The sequence below is a fragment of the Microcaecilia unicolor genome, chromosome 13 (assembly GCF_901765095.1).
Source record: "Microcaecilia unicolor chromosome 13, aMicUni1.1, whole genome shotgun sequence".
Lineage (NCBI taxonomy): Eukaryota > Metazoa > Chordata > Amphibia > Gymnophiona > Siphonopidae > Microcaecilia > Microcaecilia unicolor.
The window spans coordinates 25,802,354-25,825,206 of NC_044043.1; the positions used below are offsets into that span (position 1 = coordinate 25,802,354).

General features: G+C 47.3%; 1 protein-coding gene across 2 annotated transcripts in view; it reads left to right on the forward strand.

Moving 5' to 3' along the window:
- Nucleotides 1-22,163, forward strand: part of GEMIN4 (gem nuclear organelle associated protein 4) — a 32,568-nt gene extending 10,405 nt beyond the window's left edge. The window contains exons 2-3 of one of the 2 annotated variants that reach the window (XM_030185860.1): nt 7,627-7,683; nt 17,964-22,163. In XM_030185860.1, coding sequence (XP_030041720.1) covers nt 7,638-7,683; nt 17,964-21,178 — 3,261 coding nt within the window. In that variant the 5' untranslated portion in view covers nt 7,627-7,637 and the 3' untranslated portion in view covers nt 21,179-22,163. The remainder of the gene's footprint in view (nt 1-7,626; nt 7,684-17,963) is intronic. The other variant, XM_030185861.1, reaches the window with a different exon arrangement.
- The last annotated feature ends 690 nt before the right edge of the window (nt 22,164-22,853 follow it).

Consider the following 22,853-nt stretch of genomic DNA (forward strand, 5'->3'; position numbering starts at 1 on the left):
CCAACCCAAGTCAGGTTTTACTTTCTCTACCAAATCCAGGATATGGGAATAGGTTCAAGTTATGGGCACAAGGTTCTCTTTTTTTTTTTTTTTTTTTTTTTTTGGACAGTCCCCCATGGGCCTGATTCGTATCAGACCACTTCAGGGGTTCCTTCTCTGCTTTGGTCCCCATCTCTATGGTTCCCTTCAAGCCAACTTAGTCTCAATGGATGATTTCAACACAGCTTTCTGCTGATATTTCAGTTCTGTCTCCCTGAAGGTGGCTATCTGCAGCTTGTAGGCTGCTAGGCTGTGCTGTAACTGGCGGCAACAGATTTCAGATCCTTTCCAGAAGGCAGACAGTCAACTGCCTCCTCACTTGCCAGATGTAGTCAAGGCAGGCTTATTTGCCAGTTTTCTTCTATGATTTGTTTCGGGTGTTAAATAAACAGACATTTGTGGCAGTCACAACCTGCTATTTGATGTGGGTGCGCTGCTGGGTGATGAATGCAGCTTCTAATGATGGCTGGTTCAGCTCACTTTTCAGGGCAACTATTGTTCGAGGACTCCATGAAGTTGGTGGAAGACCTGAGTGACTTATAGACTCAGCGTCTTCCTGAGGACATGTCTACAAGTTCTTTTCGGTTGGGTCAGGCTCACCCTTACCTCTATGACATCAGGGCTATCGTCCTGGGCAGCCTAGTTTTCTTTAGCAATCCAGTCCAGGTAGGTTCTCGGAACTCCAGACTTCATCCGTTTGAGATCCTCTGGATTTCTACTGGTGACGGGCGCACAGTACTGTCTTTTCTGCATACGGTGGTTTCTGCCTTTCATCCCTTTCCACCTTTTTCTCTTCCCGCTTCTTGGATGTTCACCATATACTCCTATACTATTTGGAAGTGACCAGCGAGTTCCATTCCTTGTCATCAAGCAGATGAAGCCATTACGTATGGGTTGTGTCCATCAACCAGCAGGGGGAGATAGCACTCAACTTTTCTCAGTGCCTCATGGCCAGCTAGCTGCACTGCTTCTTCAGTATTCTCTATCTCCCCAAGCAGGGTGGCTGCAGCTTCTTCGAGCTCCATCAAAATCTGCCTGGGGGTGGCTCCTGGCTTGCCAGTTGTTAGCCGGGGTGTTAGAGGCTATAGCAGCTTCACTTTGAAGGCACATAGGTCAGGCCTTTCCCTGCCTTACCCATGCCCCCATGGATGTGGACATATTAGCTTGCTTTTCCCTGTCCTTTCCCACTCATCTGAGCCTCCGGAGTGTTTTTATTTACCTCTGCTTTCCTCACAGCGTTAAAAAAAAAGAAAAGGTCGCGTCGCGCTTTAGCGCAGCGATCTTGGAAAAGAGGTTTTTTTTCTTGAGATTCTTCTGCAGGACCGGAGCTGTGATACTCGGTCCAGTGAGGTGTGTTTTCTGACTCCTCTGGCGTGGGGCCGCGATTGGGACGTTTTTGGCGCGAACCGCCATTTTTAAATTTTACCGTAGTTTTCGGCGATGGCTGCGGAGACTGTAAAACGCTGTTCTAAATGTGGCAAGTGCAAATCAGCAGCGGGGCTCTGTAATTCGTGCTGTACAGACGGTAGAGCCGGCCCGAGCATGGCGAGCAGCGATCTTTCGCGCTCTGAGCTGGCAGCGGACGCCATTTTGGATTTTCCACACGGCGCAGCCTCCATTGCAACGGAGAGCCCTGAATCCGGTCGGGGGGGGGGGGGGGGTCCTCTGAGTGAGGCTAATAATAGAGCTGATAGCCCTGGGCAGGATCCGGGCGGTCAGGGAGCGGTTTTCTCCCCTGATTTTGTTTTAATGCTGCATAGGGCATACATGCTTAAAAGAGCTCTTCCACAGGGATCTTCAGAACCTCTGCCTGCGCCCCCCCCCCCCCCCCCCCCCCCCCCGGTGGATCCTGGCCTTTGGAGTTGGCTTTGCCTGTTTCTTATCCTCCTGTTAAACGCAGAAGGGCTAATTCCCCTTCTGAGTGTGGTGCACCCCCCTTCCCCCCCCCCCCCCCCCCCCCCCCCCCCCCGTGGTCAGGCTATGAGGATTCTGAGGGGTCTGGCAGAACTTCTTGGGCTGAGGAGCCAGAGTCGAGTGCAGAATTGCCACAGGAGCTGGATGATCCGTCTGCGGTGAGGATTTTCCACCGTGAGGAGCTGCCAGCACTTATTTCAGAATCCTTATAAGCCCTCTCGATTGAAGATCCTAACTCCATCCAAGAGCTTATTTCGGCTCAATGGGCTGACCCCGAGGGACCTTTGAAGGTTGCCAGGGCTATGGGGCAATTATACTCTCTGAGTGAGGAACATTTGGCTCGCTTTGCAATTCCTAAAGTGGATGCCCTGGTCAGGGCTGTGACAAAGAGAACTACCCTCCCTTTTGAAGGAGGTGTTGCCCTGAAGGATATTCAAGACCGCAGGCTTGATTCAGCTCTGAAGCGGTCCTTTGATTTGGCAGGTCTCACTGTTCGGGCGTCTGCATGCAGTTGTTATGCTGCTAGAGCCTGCCTGGCTTGGTTACAGCAGGCAGTGGAACAGCCCGATGATGGAGCGGAGACCTTATCTGAAGTGGCTCCGCGGATGGAGTCGACCTTGTCCTTTTTGGCTGATGCCCTTTATGATATGGTCAGAGCTTTGGCTAAGCAAATGGCTGTAGCAGTGGCAGCTCGCCGCACTCTTTGGCTACGACATTGGGCGGCGGACATGGCCTCTAAGCAAAGGTTGGTGAAGTTGCCCTTTCAAGGCCTTCTCCTGTTTGGTGAGGAGCTGGAAAACATTGTTAAAGGCCTGGGGGATTCCAAACCTCAGCGCTTGCCCGAAGATAGGCCGAAGCCTTCCTCTAAGGGTCAGGCGGTCCGCTCCTCTTACAGACCTCGCTTCCGTGAAGCTAGAAGGTACCGCCCGGGGCATGCTGCTGGGTTCACTTTGCGTGCCCGTTTTCAGCAGAGAAACTCCTTTCGCTCGGACAAACGTTCTGCAGCTGCCGGTTCAAGGCGTTGAGTTCAGGGGCGACCCTCTCAATGATGGTGTGCCGGCCCTCTCCTCGTTTCCTGTCATCGGAGGAAGACTTTCCCTCTTTCTCGAGGAATGGGTCAAGATTACCTCAGATCAGTGGGTTTTGAACCTGATCAGAAATGGCTATAGATTGGAATTCAATGCCCCGGTGAGAGACGTGTTTGTGGAGTCCCGATGCGGTTCTGCCGCCAAACGGGCGGCGGTAGAGGAGACTGTGCCAGATAGGGGCTGTGACCCCAGTGCCTCCTGCCGAACAAGGTCTAGGCCGCTACTCCATTTACTTTGTGGTGCCACGAAAAGGCGGGTCTTTTCGCCCGATCCTGTACTTAAAAGAGCTAAACAAGTCCTTAAGAGTGCGGCATTTTCACATGGAAACTCTGCGCTCCGTCATTGCGGCGGTACAGCCAGGAGAGTTTCTCACGTCTCTGGACCTGAAAAAAGCTTACTTGCACATTCCAATTTGGCCCCCGCACCAGAAGTTTCTGCAGTTTGCGGTGTTGGGAAAACATTTCCAGTTTCGGGCCTTGCCTTTTGGCCTCGCCACAGCTCCCCGAACCTTCTCCAAGGTAATGGTGGTAGTAGCTGCCTTTCTCAGGCGAGAGGGTATCCGGGTTCACCCATACCTAGATGACTGGCTCATCAGAGCAGACTCAGAAAAAGAGAGTCATCTAGCTACAGCCAGAGTGGTTTCAGTCCTTCAATCTCTGGGCTGGGTCGTCAATATGGCCAAAAGTTCCTGACCCCCTCACAATCTCTAGAATATTTGGGGGCCAGGTTCGACACAGCCTCGGGCTATGTGTTTCTTCCCAAACAAAGGCGGTGCAAGCTTCAGAATCAGGTCCGTCTGCTCCTGAGGATGCCCCGCCCGCGAGCTTGGGACATTGTCCAGCTGTTGGGATCAATGACGGCCACCTTGGAAGTGGTGCCATGGGTGAGAGCGCACCTGAGACCTCTACAGTATTCTCTACTTCAACGATGGTCTCCAGTATCTCAGGATTATCAGTGCAGATTTTCTTGGCTCCCTGCGGCCCGCCTCAGTATGGAGTGGTGGCTCTCGGACAACATGTTGCGGCGGGGAATGCCGCTGGCGCTCCCCGATTGGTGTCTAGTGGTGACAGATGCCAGCCTGAAGGGCTGGGGCGCACATTGCCAGGGGAAGCATGCCCAGGGTCTGTGGACGCCCGATGAATCGGAGTGGTCTATCAACCGCCTGGAGTTGAAAGCGGTGTTTCTGGCTCTTCTAGCCTTTCAAGTGACCCTGGAAGGATTGGCTGTCCGAGTGATGTCGGACAACACGACAACAGTGGCCTACATAAATCGACAAGGCGGCACTCAGTGCAGAGCTCTAGCCGCGCAGGCCGAACAAATTTACCACTGGGCCGAGCTGTATCTACAGTCCCTGTCAGCAGCTCACATTGCAGGTCAGAGCAACGTGCAAGCCGACTATCTAAGCAGGCATCAGATCGATCCAGCGGAGTGGGAACTAGCAGACAATGTATTCCTGCAGATATGTGCCAAATGGGGCAAGCCAGTGATGGATCTTATGGTGACCAGTTCCAATGCCAAAGTCCCGTGCTTCTTCAGCAGACGGGAGGGATCCTCGCGCTGCCGGGTTGGATGCCTTGGCTCAACCCTGGCCCCTGGGCTTGCTGTATGTGTTCCTTCCGTGGCCCTTGATAGGGCGAGTGCTCCTGCGGATTCGGCTGCATCCAGGAGAAGTGGTGCTCATCGCTCCGAATTGGCCCAGGAGGCCTTGGTATGCGGACCTCTGACAGATGCTGTTGGAGGCTCCCTTTCCGTTACCTCTGGTTCCGCACCTGTTGTCACAGGGTCCGGTAGCCATGGAGGACGCCTGCCGCTTTGGTCTTATGGCATGGCGATTGAGAGGGCGCAATTGAGCGATAAAGGCTACTCAAATAAGGTAATTTCCACTCTCCTGCAGGCCCGTAAGCGCTCCACTTCCGTGGCTTATGCCAGGATTTGGCGCCAGTTTGAAGTCTGGTGTGTTTCAAGAGCGCTTTCTCCGTTGCGGGCTCCTGTCTTGCCGATTCTAGACTTCTTGCAGGATGGTGTACACAAAGGCTTGGCCTATAATTCCCTGCGGGTGCAAGTGACAGCATTGGCCTCCCTGCGTGGCAAGGTTGAAGGCGTGTCCTTAGCTGCTCATCCAGATGTGGCACGGTTTCTTAGAGGGGTGCTTCGGCTCCGTCCTCCCATGTGGGCACCTTGTCCAGCTTGGAACCTGGGGTTAGTATTGAAGGCCCTTCAGGGTGCTTCCTTTGAACTGCTTCGGCGTGCTTCAGAGAAAGATTTGACACTGAAGGCCGTCTTTTTAGTGGCCATTACCTCGGCGAGACGGGTGTCAGAGCTCCAGGTCCAGGTCCTGTAGAGACCCTTTTCTGCAATTCTCAGAGTCAGGGGTCATGGTTCGGACCGTGCCTTCCTTCATCACCTAAACCAGCCTGTTTTTCTTCCCTCCTTTGTTGAGGAGGAGTTTCCAGGTTCATTTGGGCAGTTGCACCTTTTGGATGTGCGCAGGACTCTGTTGCAGTATCTGCGAATTACAAATTCTTTCAGGACCTCTGATCATCTTTTTTTTTTTTTTGTTACATTTGTACCCTGCGCTTTCCCACTCATGGCAGGCTCAATGCGGCTTACATGGGGCAATGGAGGGTTAAGTGACTTGCCCAGAGTCACAAGGAGCTGCCTGTGCCTGAAGTGGGAATCGAACTCAGTTCCTCACGACCAAAGTCCACCACCCTAACCACTAGGCCACTCCTGCTGTTTGCAGGTCCTCGCAGAGGGTCTTCAGCGTCTGAAGCCACTATTGCCCGTTGGCTCAAAGAAGCTATCTTTTCAGCATATCTGCTGTCTGGCCGGGCTCCGCCTGAAGCCTATAAGGCTCATTCCACAAGAGCGATTTCCTCTTCCTGGGCAGAAACTGGAGCACTATCTCTTCATGAGATTTGCAGTGCTGCAACATGGGCTTCTAAGCTCTCTTTCGCCCAGCATTACAGGCTGGATGTGGCTGCCAGGAGGGATGCGCGTTTTGGAGCACAGGTGCTAGCGCGTGGTGTGGCTTGTTCCCACCCTATTTAGGGATTGCTTTGTTACATCCCATACGTAATGGCTTCATCTGCTTGATGACAAGGAAGGGAAAATTAGGTTCTTACCATGATAATTTTCTTTCCTTTAGTCATAGCAGATGAAGCCATGAGCCCTCCCTGTATGATTGTCTGTATTGCAGTGATTCTGATTTTAGGTGCTGCTGTTGTTTCCTGAAGTTATATTCCTTCCTTGGGTAGTCGGAAAACAGTCTTCAGGATTCTTGTTACAGTTATAGGAGGATGAGTTCATTCCCTCCAGTTCATGTTTTGGGAGGATGAGTTTATTCCCTCCAGGAGGATGCAAGTATTCCCTCCGTTTATACAAAGTGGAGGATGAGTTTATTCCCTCCAGGAGGATGAGTTCATTCCCTCCTTTTTTGAGTATACTGAAGAGGCAGTGGAGCTGGCTGGCCATGAGGCACTGTGAAAAGTTGAGTGTTCTCTATCTCCCCATGCTGGTTGATGGACACAACCCATACGTAATGGCTTCATCTGCTATGACTAAAGGAAAGAAAATTATCAGGGTAAGAACCTAATTTTCCCTTCTCCTGTCTTCCCTTAACTAATCCCTACACAATACTAATTGTACCTAACATACTGGAATAACCATGTTAACAATACTATGTAAGCCACATTGAGACTGCAAATAGGTGGGAAAATGTGGGATACAAGTGCAATAAACAAATAAAGGTAAACACAATTAATCCTGACCCTGTAAGAACAGCAAGTTTAAAAAATCACGAAACCACGCTTCTGGGTTAGCGACAGGCACCATATGGAAATTGCTGCGGGGGACCCGTTCAAACAGAGGGATAATTATGGGTGGGGTGGTGGAGGGAAGGAGATATGCAGGAGGAGTGAGGGGCATGAGTGGGAGGGGGAGGAAGGGGTGAAATCTTGTATATGGGGGTCGAGGGGAGGGTGAGATGCTGCATGGAGAGGGGAGAGTTGACATAGGGAGCGGAGGGAAGGGAGAGATGATGCACGGGGGAGAGAGGAAGAAATACTGGATATGATGTGTGGGGGGAGGGCCGCAAAAAATGTCTCTGATAAGTACCCAACATCCGCCCATCTACTACCTCTTTTACATCAGCTTAGGATCAACTGTATTTAAATCATGTATTGACTTGATCATAACCTTTTACATTAGCCTATGATCAACTGTATTTAAAACATGTATTGATTTTAACATAACCTCACTCTGTAAGCCACATTGAGCCTGCAAAAAGGTGGGATAATGTGGGGTACAAATGCAATAAATAAAAAATAAAATAAGGGTGCCTTGAGCTGAAAAAGTTTGGGACCCACTAGCGTAGATGATTTAAGTTGACTGTAGCACCCATGTTTGTGAAAGGGTGTTTCTATGGCTGGGATATTCAGAATAAATTGGCTAAGCATTCACTTTAAAACCCTATGCCCAAGGTCTGAGAAACAGAATGCATTGGTACAATGCTGTATCCATGTATCTTTTTTTTTTTTTTTTTTCCTGTACTGATGACTGTACAGCATCTGTTTGTTTCTTTCAGGATAAATATCCATGCACTTCAGTGTTGGCCAGAGGAAGTACACAGCAATGGATTTAGGTATGTTGGATTTTTTTCTCTGTTCATCTTAGCTGATTCACCTTTGCCCATGTCTGTAACAGAGGAGACAGTGCCTTCCTTTCTCTCTGCAAGGAAACACAAACTGTGACTGCAAAAAGTGAAATAAATAAAATCATAGGGCCCACCTGGTTTGACCACATTTACTTCCTGGATCACACATTGTATCAGGGAGTATGATTTGACAACTGTGAGTGTGCATTAGGAAAAGACAACTGAAACAAGCTGGGTTTTAATGAGATTTGTAGGCTGTGTTGCTATTATTTTTCATGGCGTGCACAGCTTCTAGCCTGAACTGACTGAAGATATCTTATCATACCATATTCATAGCAGCTTTTGAAAGCTTTTCAGAAAGAAGTTTAGAAGAGAAAAGAGGAACATGGCAATTTAGGGAAAGATGCAATTTTTTGAACCAGAAGACTTCATTGCCATCAGGGAAGAAGACAGCATGCTTTAGAAGAATCCAATAGAAGCTGAATTAAAGTTACACCACTGGTGGTTTGTTCTTCAGTTAGTCATCTCCACTGTTTCCAGTGCAGCATTGAGAAGTGTGGAGTTTGGTTATTCTGTTTTCCTTTGAACTGTTTAATTCTCCAAGGACAAGCAGACTGAATTATTCATACACATGGGTCGATGAACAACGTCGGCCCGGAAATCATCATAAAAATGGCAAAAAATAAAAATTTGCTAGAGCCTTCTGGTGTGCGTGCAATGCTGCACTGCGCGGACTGACTTCTCACCTGTCGCGCAACCGTGCTACTCCTAAGTACATAAGTAATGCCACACTGGGAAAAGACCAAAGGTCCATCGAGCCCAGCATTCTGTCCACGACAGCGGCCAATCCAGGCCAAGGGCACCTGGCAAGCTTCCCAAACGTACAAACGTTCTATACATGTTGTTCCTGGAATTGTGGATTTTTCCTAAGTCCATTTAGTAGTGGACTTGTCCTTTAGGAAACCGTCTAACCCCTTTTTAAACTCTGCTAAGCTAACCGCCTTCACCACGTTCTCCGGCAACGACTTTGAGTTTAATTATGCATTGGGTGAAGAAATATTTTCTCCGATTTGTTTTAAATTTACTACACTGTAGTTTCATCGCATGCCCCCTAGTCCTAGTATTTTTGGAAAGCGTGAACAGATGCTTCACATCCACCTGTTCCACTCCACTCAATATTTTATATACCTCTTATCGTGTCTCCCCTCAGCCGTCTGTTCTCCAAGCTGAAAAGCCCTAGCCTCCTTAGTCTTTCTTCGTAGGGAAGTCGTCCCATCCCCACTATCATTTTAGTCGCCCTTCGCTGCACCTTTTCCAATTCTACTATATCTTTCTTGAGATGCGGCGACCAGAAGTGAACACAATACTCAAGGTGCGGTCACACCATGGAGCGATACAACGGCATTATAACATCCTCACACCTGTTTTCCATACCTTTCCTAATAATACCCAACATTCTATTCGCTTTCCTAGCCGCAGCAGCACACTGAGCAGAAGGTTTCAGTGTATTATAAACGACTACACCCAGATCCCTTTCTTGGTCCGTAACTCCTAATGTGGAACCTTGCTATATAATTCAGGTTCTTTTTTCCCCACATGCATCACCTTACACTTGCTCACATTAAACGTCGTCTGCCATTTAGCCGCCCAGTCTCCCAGTCTCGTAAGGTCCTTCTATAATTTTTCACAATCCTGTCGCGAGTTAACGACTTTGAATAACTTTGTGTCATCAGCAAATTTAATTACCTCGCTAGTTACTCCCATCTCTAAATCATTTATAAATGTGTTAAAAAGCAGCGGTCCTGGCACAGACCCCTGAGGAACCCCACTAACTACCCTTCTCCATTGTGAATACTGCCCATTTAACCCCATTCTCTGTTTCCTATCCTTCAACCAGTTTTTAATCCACTCTGTTTCTTTTCTTCCGTGCAGTGAGCATCATCTTTTTCTATGCCTCCTCTCTTCACTCCCGGGAAAGAGCCTTCTTCAATTTTACTCATTACTCATTCGGTTTTTGTTTTCATTTAATTCTGTTAAAAAAAGTTTTCCCTTTATTTTTTCTTAGTTTGGTTTCCCTATTAAAGTTTCCTTTCTTTTTCGTAGTGGCCATTTTTTAGGCCACACGGTCGGGTGTCTCCCTTTTTGTGCCTTTTTTCTCTGCACAGTCGAGCCATTTGATTTCACCGCTGTGGTCTTCCCTTCCATGTCTTCGAAGACTCCCAGTGGCTTCAAACGTTGTACTCGGTTCAGCCGAACCATCTCAGGTACAGATACCCATTCCTGGTGTATCCAGTGCCTTGGGCTCTTTGTCTTCGTATGAAGAAAAGGTTACAACTTGCTTGAGAAGCCCAGAGAGAGAAACTTTTTTTAGGGGCTCGGTCTGGTCCTCCAATGTCGGCATTGAGGTCGTCGGGAGTGGAGATAGATATGGCTGCTGAGAGGCCATATCACGCTGTGAGCAGTGAGGCATCGAGTGGGTCTCCACCTGCCTCGAGGCCTCCTGCTGTACAGACCCCCCTGGGACCGTCCACCGTCAGACCCGACCCCGAAGCAATGTGGGAATTGGACGTCCTCGGCACCGAGGAGCCTCAAGCGAAAGCTAAGAAGCACCGACACTGTTCCCCCTCGATGCATGGTGCTGGGAATATCCAGAATCTCTGCTCAAGGTATAGCGATGCGCAGACTCTTATGGCTGCGTGTCTCTGACTTAGACCATTCGGTCCAGCAGCGGATTGCGAATGTTCCTTGCTGAGGGATAACCTTTTTGGAGAAAAGGTAGAGGATCTACACGCAATAGAGTTGGAAAAGGCATTATATGCTCCACACAACTTTTTTGCATTGTTACATTTAGGGAGGGCACAAACACCGAAGATATTTAAAGATGGGATAATGCTGCACCCCATGCAGGAAGCTTGGAGGGTGTTATTTAAGAAGTTAGGGGGCAATGTAGAAGTGTCAGATTAGCTGACATTGAGGGGAAATATAGCTTTTCCGCCGGGCAACGAAAATCCCATCTTCCGTTCATGGGAACACTAAAAAACCTCCTAGTTGAGGAGGTTGTAGCAGAAGGTGCCCGGCGGGAGAGAGAAGCCATAGCATCTGTGTGCTTTTTGATTGGCTTCTCTCTCCCGCCGGGCACCTTCTGCTACAACCTCCTCAACTAGGAGGTTTTTTGGTGGGCCACAGAGTGCTCCCTATTTCAGGAGTAGGTACACTCCTGCGTCTTGCCAGCCTACTCAGCAGGGACGTAGCCACACCTTGCGGTGGGAGGCACATTTTAGTCTGCTGCCCCACCGCCTCACGCTCCCCCCGAAAAAGCAAATACCTTTGCTGGCGGGAGTCCCCAACCCCTGCCAGCCGAAGCCTTCTTCAACACAGGTCTCCGGTGCAGCAACATTTGCTGCCCTGCTCTTTCTCCTTGCTCTGCACGCTCCTTTACATGAAACTGAGCATGCAGGACGTCAGGAGGAAGAAAGAGGGCCGGAAACCGGTGCTGAAGAAGGCTTAGTCTGGCGAGGTTTGGGGACCCCTGCCAGCAAAACCAGGGGCCCAGATGAAATTTGGGGGGGGGGGGGGGGCCAGGCCACCATGACCCCACCAAGCTATGCCACTGCTACTCAGGCTCAACCCCAGTGCGCTTGTTCCCATCAACAGCGTTCGCCTAAGGTGCCTGCTGCTCACCAGCAAAAGCAAGGGACGGGCTTTTCATGCTCTAGGAAAGCAAAAGTAAAAGTGTCCGTGTCGGATGACTTGCCGGTTGGGGGGAGGTTGGTGTTTTTTCACCACTCATAACCTCCGACCGGTGGGTTCTTACATAAGTATTGCCATACTGGGAAAGACCAAAGGTCCATCGAGCCCAGCATCCTGTTTCCAACAGTGGCCAATCCCAGGTCACAAATACCTGGCAAGATCCCAAAAATGTAGAAAACATTTTATACTGCTTATCCCAGAAATAGTGGATTTTCCCAAGTCCATTTATGTTTCAACAATTTTTATTGGTGTTATATTAAAACCAACATACCAAACAATCTGCAGGTCAATATACATACACTAAACATTTCTAACAGAGCGGAAAAGAACCCACAAATATTATGCCCATTCCACCTTCAACTCTACTACACTCCCCCCCCCCTCCCCAAACTCCTACCTCCCATAAACCACCCCTGTCCTATATCTATATATGCATTATAATCATGTATCATAGTAACATAGTAGATGACGGCAGAAAAAGACCCGCAGGGTCCATCCAGTCTGCCCAACAAGATAAACTCATGTGTATACCTTACCTTGATTTGTACCTGTCTTTTTCAGGGCACAGACCGTATCTAGTCCAACAGGGCAACCATTAATAGCCCCCAACCTCCTTAACTCTCTTACAACAACTACGAGGGCGAACTAACTCCTACTATGGATAAACCCCTGTTGAAGGACCTTCTTCCCTTACCCCCCACCTCAAGGTCCTCTTCAAAAGTCCAATGTCACGACATCTTATTTTACTACTCACTTAGGCTACTCCTCCCAAGTATTATCATTTATACTCCAGATTCTACAATATGCTAGACACAGCCCAGCCAGTTTCCCTTATTATAGTTGATCATTATGGAAACCTTAAATAACATTGTGTTCCCAGGGGTAAAACATTTCTTATTACCTTTAGCAAATGGTAGAGGTTTCTCTTTGCATTTTGCATATCCAATAGACCTCTACTCCTTAACCCTGCTATTCCTTCTATCCCCCTAAATCCACCTTAACCCTCCCCTCCTCCTCCTCCATCATCAGTCCTCCCACGCTCCCCTCCTACTCCCCCTCCCCCACCTACCACCCCACTCCCCCCCTATCAGAAACTGTTGAGCCCCAATGCACCACAAGCCTAGTACAGGAGATAGCTTTCTTCTCCTTACCGCATGTTATTGAGGATAAGACTACATCCCCGGGGACTTAAAATTTGGTGGTAGGGGTTCCACGTTTCCAAATAGGCCTTGCACCTCTTCGGTGACCCTCTAGCATCCCTCGCTTCCCATGCCGCCAATATGTGGACTTGATTTCTCCAATGTCAATAAACTGGTGCTCCTACCGCTGTCCAATATTGCATTATAGTTTTTCTCCCCACTAGGGCCAATTTGCGACATAATAACGCAGCTGGTATAGGCATATTTTTATATGTTTGGGGGTTATCCAACAACAATTGCTCCTCCGAACCTTTTATAGTTCGAGCCAATATCTGACCCATAAAATTTGTTATTTTTCCCCAAAAGGATTGCACTTGCGGACATCCCCACAGAGCAACGCGAGTATATGGACCGATTGCACACATTTAGCGCAATTGTGGAGGAGTGGCCTAGTGGTTAGGGTGGTGGACTTTGGTCCTGAGGAACTGAGTTCGATTCCCGGCACAGGCAGCTCCTTGTGACTCTGGGCAAGTCACTTAACCCTCCATTGCCCGCCGCATTGAGCCTACCATGAGTGGGAAAGCGCGGGGTACAAATGTAACTAAAATAAATTGTGTACTCCTCTTTCCCCCACATGCGCCAATTGGGCTCCATCCATATATGCTCTAAGCACCACTCGAAGCTCACATTCCCTTAATCTAGCATCCTTAGTCAACACCAGGATGCCCCGGATGGTGACAGCCACATCCCAGGTCCCCAATGTCACTCCCAGATCCTCTGCCCATTTAGTTTTCAAATAAGAAAAGTCCCGCCTTGGCTCTCCCTGCAACAAACCCTTATATATATTTGAAGCTGATAATCCTCGATTTGAAATGTCTTTAAAAAAAAGTCTCGGACTCTAGAGCCCAAGGCGAGCCGGAGGCTCAGCTGATCCAGGGCCATCAAGTAGTGTCTGATTTGTGCATTTGCAAATCTGTTGACCCATGTTTCTCCCACCCGGTCCTGAAGCTGCGTGAAGTTTATCATTTGTCCCTCTTTCGACAATAACTTTCTGTTCCCATGAACGGAAGATGGGATTTTCGTTGCCTGGCGGAAAAGCTATATTTCCCCTCAATGTCAGCTAATCTGACACTTCTACATTGCCCCCTAACTTCATGCTTCCTGCATGGGGTGCAGCATTATTCCATCTTTAAATATCTTCGGTGTTTTTGCCCTCCCTAAATGTAACAATGGAAAAAAGTTGTGTGGAGCATATAATGCCTTTTCCAACTCTATAACTCTATTGCGTGTGCCCAAACCAATCTCCCAGATGTCTCAGTAAACAGGTCCAGTTGTACGATCTTAAATCTGGCAGCCCCCCCCCCCCCCCCCACCCTTGACTCCACGATCCACTACTACTACTATTTAACATTTCTAAAGCGCTACCAGGGTTGCGCAGCGCTGTACAATTAACAAAGAAGGACAGTCCCTGCTCAAAGGAGCTTACAATCTCAGCCTTTCCACTCTAAGTTTTGTCTTTTTCCCCGCCAACAGAATTTACTGAATAATCTGTATACTTTCTTCAGGTCTGTTTGAGTTAATCTCAACGGCAGACTCTGGAGTGCGTATAACCATCTAGGAAATATTACCATCTGTTTTAACCCCACTCTTCCCAACAATGATATTGGAAGGTCCCTCCAACTGTGGAATTGCTTCTTAGTTGCTTCCATTAATGTCCTTATATTCAATCTATATAAATCCCCAATCTTCATAGTCAGGTAAATTCCCAGGTACTTAAAATTACCCGATGCCCACCGCAGCAGGAATTCCGAACCCCACTGAGCCTTCACCTGTGCCGCCGATGGCAAGGCTTCCGATTTGTCTAAGTTAAGCCGAAATCCCGCAAAATTCCCGTATTCCTGGCCTGGATGTTGAGAGCCTAGAATTCGTTTCCTTAGGTCTTTTGGAGGGTGTCTTCCGAGTCTTTCTTGCTTCCAGGAAAGATTCCACTAAGAGGTGTTACTCTTTCAAATGGAGGAGGTTTGCCGTCTGGTGTGACAGCAAGGCCGTAGATCCTTTTTCTTGTCCTACACAGACCCTGCTTGAATACCTTCTACACTTATCAGAGTCTCAAGACCAACTCCATAAGGGTTCACCTTAGTGCAATTAGTGCGTATCATCAGCGTGTAGAAGGTAAACCTATCTTCATGAGAGGTTTGCTTTTATCAAAGCCCCGTCAGACCTTCACCAGTGTCATGGGATCTCAACATCATTCTCACCCAGCTGATGAAAGCTCCTTTTGAGCCACTGAATTCCTGCCATCTGAAGTATTTGACCTAGAAGGTCGTTTCCTTGGTGGCGGTTACTTCAGTGAGCTTCAGGCCTTAGTAGTGGATGCACCTTATACTAAGCTTCATCACAACAGAGTAGTCCTCCGCACATACCCTAAGTTTCTGCTGAAGGTGGTGTCTGAGTTTCATCTTGCCAACATTTTTTCCCCGTTCTCATGCCCACCCTGGCGAAAGCAGCTTGCACACCTTGGACTGCAAGAGAGCATTGGCTTTTTACGTGGAGCGGACGAAGCCCTTCAGACAGTCCGCCCAGTTGTTTGTTGCTTTTGATCCCAATAGAAGAGGAGTCGCCATTGGAAAAAACACAATCTCCAGTTGGCTAGCAGATTGCATATCCTTCACTTATGCCCAAGCTGGGCTGACTCTGAAGGGCCATGTCACGGCTCATTATGTCAGAGCCATGGCTGCAATGTGGTCTTCAGTGCACACATTCACATCACACTACTGCCTTGAGCAGGATACCCGACTCGACACTCGGTTTGGGCAGTCAGTGCTGCAGAATCTGTTTGGGGTATAGAATCCTACTCCACCCACCTAGACCCGTTTTATTCTGTTCCAGGCTGCACTCTCAGCTAGTTGTATATAGTTTCAGGTTAATCTATGTTTTGTCCTTGCTGTTGCGAGGCCCAATTAACCAATGTTTATTGTTTTCGGTGAGCCTGGATGCTAGGGATACCCCATGTGTGAGAATAGTTCAGCCTGCTTGTCCTCGGAGAAAGAGATGATAATTACCTATAGTAGGTATTCTCCGAGGACAGCAGGCTGATTATTCTCACAATCAGTTGTTTATTTTTTTACGCTTTGTGACTTAACTGAGTAGCGCGGTCACGCGACGGGTGGGAAGTCAGTCCGCGCATGCTCAGAATGGTGCTGCAAGTGCACCAGAAGGCTGTAGCAAATTTTTATTTTTTGCTATGTTTTTATGCCAATTCCTGGGCCAATGCGGATCAACCCATGTGTGAGAATAATCAATCTGCTGTCCTCGGTGAATACCTGCTGTCCTCGGTGAATACCTGCTACAGGTAAGTATCTTCGTTGTATATCGAGGGCCACAAGAAGGGGTGTTGAAAGAAAGCTTTATTGAAGACCCGACTTGGGCCATGTTGCGACATCATGTGTCCCCAGTGTTGTGTGATTTACATTGGTTATCAATAGAGTGGACACAAGTTAAAATCTCTAAGACGTTATATCTTGTGAGGACATGCAGAGACAGAGATAGAATGGGCTGATCAGGGACTGTCTCAAGCCACCCCAGAGATAACAATTCCTGAAGAGGAGGAGCAGATGGAGGTAGCACCAGCACTGGAGGAGTGAAGGAATCCAGCTGCAGGGAGCTTCAGTGGTGGACAAAATCTGCAGTTGTTGTTTGTTCTCTTCACACAGTCCCTGTCGGAGGACCGGAGCCAGTTTCCCTGGTAAAGTGGGAGGTAGCGGACAACCCTTGGCTGAAACTACACTGGGGCTGTCAGCAAAGCAGTGTGGAAAACTGTTAACTATTGCTAGATGGTTTGAACTGTGAATTGAGGATTGGAGTGAAGGAGTGGCCTAGTGGTTAGGGTGGTGGACTTTGGTCCTGGGGAACTGAGGAACTGAGTTCAATTCCCACTTCAGGCACAGGCAGCTCCTTGTGACTCTGGGCAAGTCACTTAACCCTCCATTGCCCCATGTAAGCCGCATTGAGCCTGGCATGAGTGGGAAAGCGCGGGGTACAAATGTAATTTAAAAAAAAAAATTGAACTGAGAAATGAACTTTATTTGATAAGCCATAGTAAGGCTGTGGCTACTGGTGGTGTGTGCCCTGGAGATTGGACTCTGCTCTAAGCTGTGTGGTGGTGGAAGTGAACTTCTAAAGTCACTGAGAAGTTTCCAGTTATACTGAAAAAATGGATTTAAACAAGCTGTGTGCCAAAGGACTTGATTGGAAGGAAGGAAGGCAGGCTGAAGTTTCCCTTTCCTTCTTGGGTTGCCTATTAGGAATACATGCAGCTTGCACACCTTAGACTGCAAGAGAGCATTGGCCTTTTACATGGAGTGGATGAAGCCCTACAGACAGTCTGCCCAGCTTTTTGTTTCTTTTCATCCCAACAGGATGAGGGTCGCCATCTGGAAACGCACCATATCCAATTGGCTAATAGATTGCATTTCCTTCGCTTATGCCTAGGCTGGGCTGACCTTGGAGGGGTCATATCACTGCTCATAGTGTGAGAGCCATGACTGCGTCTGTAGCCCACTTGAAGTCAGCCTCCATTGAAGAGGTTTGCAAGGCTGTGACGTGGTCTTCAGTCCACACATTCACATCTCACTACTGTCTTGAGCAGGATACCCGACGTTACGGTCGGTTTGGGCAGTCAGTGTTGCAGAATCTATTTGGGGTCTAGAATCCAACTCCACCCTCCTAGGCCCATTTTATTCTGTTCCAGGCTACACTCACATTTAGATTGTATATAGTTTCAGGTTTATCTGTGTTATGTCCTCGACGTAGCGAGGCTCAATTGACCACAGTTTGTTGTTTTGGGTGGGCCTGGATGCTAGGGATTCCCCACTTGTGAAAATGAGTAAGCCTGCTTGTCCTTGGAGAAAGGGAAGATAATTACATGTAGCAGGTATTCTCCGAAGACAGCAGGCTTCTTATTCTCACAATCCTGCCCACCTTACATATATTTTTCTTTTGCTTTAGTATTAAACTGAGGTAGTTGCATTTACGCGGCAGGTGGGAAGGCACTTGTGCGACGTGGATCAGCATCTACCCACTAGTGAGAAGCCTGCTATCCTCGGAGAATACCTGCTACAGGTAAATATCTTCGCTTTACTCAATCTTTTAGAAACGCTGTCAATCCAGGCCTTGAGTCCTTGTAGAGGGTTGGGAGGGTTGCAGTGAGTGCAGCTTTGGGCTGATTGGTGAAATGTGTACTCAAAATATGCTGTGGATTTTCTGTCCAAGGGATCCTGATGGGTGTATATAGTTTTGGGATTCATGCATAGCTGCATTCCAGAAGGTAGGCCACATGGAGCTTCTTGTTTTTAAATGTGTTTTTTTTTTTTCTTTTAGCAGGACCCTGGAATGTCTGTGGGCAGATGACTGTCCTGCAGGGTGGATTTCTGCTGGCTGAGAAATTGTGTCATCCTAAAATCTTAAAGGAAATAAAGAAGCCTGACTGGGCCCTTGTTGGACAGCCTATCACTGTTGCACTGAAGGAAATTAACACAGTTTGGGATTCACAAGCACCTCGGCCACAGAGTGAGGACTGGACTAAGAGAGCATTAGCCATTATTTGGGCAAAAATTCTAATTTCTAGATCCAAAATAGATGCTACTGAAATTGAGAAAAAATGGAAGGAAGATATTTTCTTTTCAGTAGGAAGAATGATTCCAAGTATTAACCATGTTGTTCTGTTTGAACTACTCAAAACACTGAAGGTATCGAAGGTATTTGTTGAGCTGCTGTTGGCATTGCCAGCAACTCTCTGTTGTGAGGAACTTACATTGTTTGTTGACTATGTCGCTAGTGAGACCTCTGTTGAAGATATAAACACTTTTTTGGACACGTGGTGGGCAATCATGAAACACAATGAGCAAAAAGATGAAACAGCAAATATATTTAGTGTTGTTGTAAATCAGTATATATCTGCCTCTTCTGATGATTTTTGCCTGTCACCAAAACGATTCAAGTATGATCCTGATTGTTTGCAAACCTTTGTGCCTGGTGCTGGTATCGTCATGGCTTTGCTTGATGGCTTAAATCGAATGAAAGGTAACATTGCATCATCAAAGCTGAAGTGTTTTGCTTTGGCTAACCTGGCAGAATCGCTATCAGTATGTGCTTTACTAGACAAGGACTCTGACTTGTTACCCATTGAGATATATTTAGAGAAACTGGCAACAGTGATTTTTGTTTGGCAGTCTGATAAGAAAACCCAGTGTCACCAAAACAGTTTAGCTGCTAAAGTGAAAGAAGCAGAGAGAAATGTATGTGCTGCAACTGTCGCCTCAGATTTGAAACTCTCACACGAATCCAGGTGCCTGGGCTTTCAAATTCTTAAGGATTTGCTACTTCTTTGGGGTGATAAATGTGCGCTTGTGACAACCAGCGATGAAGAGGTCTGCTATGAAAGCTACCGAATGAGAGAAAGCTTGGCATTCTTAGTTCAACATTTGAACTGTTTCAGGGAGACTATTAGCTTGTGTGGGGATGAGAGGGAAACTGTAGAGGATTTAAGACACAGCATCCTAAGCATCTTGGAGAAGATCATGAAACTTAATTTGAAAGGCAGGCATGACATTGTGGCTTCTATTGCTGTGATAATTATCAAGGATAGAATGGTCAGATACAAAGAAATGTGTTCCCTCTTTGCTTCGCAACGCAGCTGGGCCTTTTCCACTGACTGGGTTGATTGTCTTGATGAAAACAGAGTTCTCTTTCAGGAACCAGAGTTAGTTTTTAAATTACTGGAAACGATTATGTCTAGCACTTTCCCAGATGATATGTCAGAAATAAAGAGAACTGCAGAAATAATCTTGAACTGTTTCAATGAGCTTTCGTTACCTGATAAGAACAGAGTACTTTCTGGAGTGCTGTCTACTGTGGGTAGAAAAGGCCTTTCCCAAAGGCTAAAGATGTTCACAGCTGGATTCCAAGAGGAACTTAACACAGCTTTCAACCAAATCGCACAAAGCGTGTCTGATCAAGGCTTGACTAAGGCTGCATCGAATGTGGCTAGACTTGCTTTGCTGAACCCAGAGGCAACGCTAAAGAAAGCTTGTCATTTTGCTGTATTAAACATCGGTGCACACAGATTCCTAGCACAGATATTGAGTTCCCTTCCAGCCCTGAGCTTTAAGGATACACAAAATGTGGAGGGAACAACAACTTTACTAATAGACTGTTTGAAGGTGGTGTGTTGGGGAAAATTGTCCTCTGCTAGGGAAGAGAGACAGTTTCTAGCCTTCCTGACTTCTTTCATGGAATCCTTTGAAACATCAGAACATCAGCATTCATCTGCTCCCCTTCTTCTGCCAGCAGATGTAACTAGGGTATTTGTTCTTCCTTATTTGGTGGATAACTTTGTCAACATTCAGTTAAGCCTGCAGATTCTTCATAGGGCTCTCAACATACAGAAATGTGTAAATGGAAAAGGGAACCATTGGGTCCTGTCCTGTTCCCCATTCCCTCTCATCCTTTCTCTTTGTAAGCTTATCAATGGGTATACAAAGTACTGGCAGCATTCAGAAGCACCACCCCATCTTACTATGGAGTCCAAAGACTTGCTCGTTGACATTCTCATGCAGCTCTGTGATGTGGTAATTCTTGAATCACAAGCTTTTCCTGAATCATGGACCAAATCGCTGTTTTGGCTTCACAGAAAGATGGAGCATCTTGATTGGACTGTATGCCTCAGGCTGAAGACTCTCTTTGGGGATCACTTTAAAAATGAGGTTCCTGCACCCTTGTTTGAAGTCAGCAGACTTTCAGAGGATGAGTGGACGCCTCTTCAGCTTAGAGAATATGGACAAGGCACAGGACTTATGGCATGGTTGGAATGCTGTTGCATATCTTGGTCGATGAAAGATCAAATGCTGTCATTCCTTGCTGTTGATACAGGAAGTCCTGAGGTAATCAACCTTTTCAGTAAAGGGTTTCTGGTGGCTCTAATCCAAGTCCTTCCATGGTGCAGTCCAGGTGAATGGAAATTTCTTGCTGGTGTGGTAAAAAGTCTTTTACAGAAAAAATTTCTGCACGTGCCCTACAGCTTGGAGTATGTTCAGTTCATGCCTCTGCTTAACCTTAAGCCTTTCACTTACGATCTTCAGTTTTCTGTGCTCCTATTGCGAGGCTTTCAGCTACTTTGCAGTCCAAGCTGTTCCAACTGGCTGCCACTGGAAGGATGGAAGCATGTTGCAAGACTGTACTGCAGTAGCATTGTAGAGATACTTGAATCGGTGAAAAGCAGGACATCTGATCAGGATGTTCAAGAACATAGAAAGCAAGAGAGTGACTGCATACAAGAAGCTTTGTTTGTTTACACCCAAGTGTTCTGCCACCTGCTTCATATAATTGCAATGATGCCGGATGACAGCTGTGAACCACTTTACTTCCTGTCTCTGGAGGTTCTTACATTGTATGAAGAAACAGCCGGGGCAGACACTTCTGTCAATAACCTGCTTCGGCGGACCAATGAGCAGCATTTCTTACGTTCTGTTGCTGAGAATGTTAGTAATGGGGAGCAGAGAAGCACATTGTTACAAAAAATAGGAACGTTTACATAAGGGAGACAGAACCCATGTGCCAGCTAGAATCTGCTTCACTTTTGCAGAGGTTCCTCCCGGATAACCATTTTCTGTGCTGCTATCTCATTCACTCTTTCTTACCTACTGAAACAAAATCTGTTGAGGAATATGAAGCTGGCTCTTGTCACAAGATGTGATTGGACCCAGGTTAGGGTACCAAACCACAGCTGGGATTGGAGGTCTCTCCCCTCCCCAGAAAATGGAGTCCTAATTTCTCTGCATTTCAGCATCCTAACCCTCTTCCATTGATTTCAGATTGCAGCAAAGTGAGGACTTGCATTTTTTGAAGCTCCAGTATGCAAAATAACATCATGGGCATGAGCTGTGCAAATGATTTATAAAATGTGAAACCTGGAAAAAGGTGCCTGTTTCATAAAGGCCTTTTATAAAATTGGCACCCTGTGACACACACATTCTCTTGCACAGATTTAGAACTGCTCCAAAGCGTGCTGCGTATACTCGATGCATGGACATTGTAACTCCACTTCCTCTCCACCCCAGAAAGAGCCTTGGGGGGGGGGGGGGGGGGGGGGGGGGGGAAAACAGTGGTACCCAGCATTTTTGTTCTATCCAAAGTTACTGGGTATTGCTGCTGAATATTGCCCTGACCTGAGTAACTCCTGGCTCTGTGAAGTTGGACTACCCCAGCACTAACTAAATAATGTCACGACAGCAGCACTGGCACTGATCAAAGTCTGGCCAACTTGGAGCTGTGCCTGCCCAGTTAAATTGTTTATAGCCACCCCATTTTTTTTGGACCTGTTTTATCATTTGTAAGATTTTCATTGATACAAAAGCTACTGTACTTTGCACACAGAACATTAAAATGTTATTTGAACTGTTTACAGATTATTGTTGTAGGATTTTCCCTGGCCAAAGTTTCACTATTCTTTTCAAAATTGCATAACCCCAGATAAATGATGCTAGAGATTGCCATGACTGCTTCCTTGCATGCATTCTAGAAAAGTGGTATGGTCTGTTCCATGCTTCCCTCGAATAAAAAAGGGATCACACACGAGGGCTGGACAAGATGGTGCCTAGAGAGGTCATGCGCTTGTGAGCGCCCGATACCCAGCTGACATACCTGCAAAGCAGCACTTTTCCCCTGTTAATTATGGGGAAAAGGAAGGGAAAGACCGGGGCTTCAACCTCCTCCAACCCTGTGAAACCGGTTTCCCAGCAAAAGACGCTGGAACAATTCGGAGTTCAGGCGCTGAAAGCGCAAACGCCAATGCTGATGGGACCCGATGTAGGTAAGTTGGACCAAAGCAGAGGCGGCTTCGTTAAGCCCACCTCAAGCTACAGCTCCCCCTCGACCCGGAAGCAGCATGCTATTGGCAGAGACGCTGCAAGAGAAGTCTTCCGAAGCGGTGAATCCTCGTGCGGCTGGAGGAGGCCCTGCTGCTAACTCAACCCCAGAACCGATTAAAGCTGGTAATTTCTTGATCCTGAGAAAATGCAGAAATTTGTAATTTCCAAAAAGGAGGGTGGCGGTGTTGGTCTCACTTGAATCTCTACACAGAATAATATGCTAGTAATATCAGCTAGTTGGTTTTTGTGTCTTTTCCTCTCAACTTAATTTAAGATGATTAATTTCTTTAAATATTTTCCTACTATCTTGCCCAACTATTGTGGTCAATGTAAGAAAAATAAT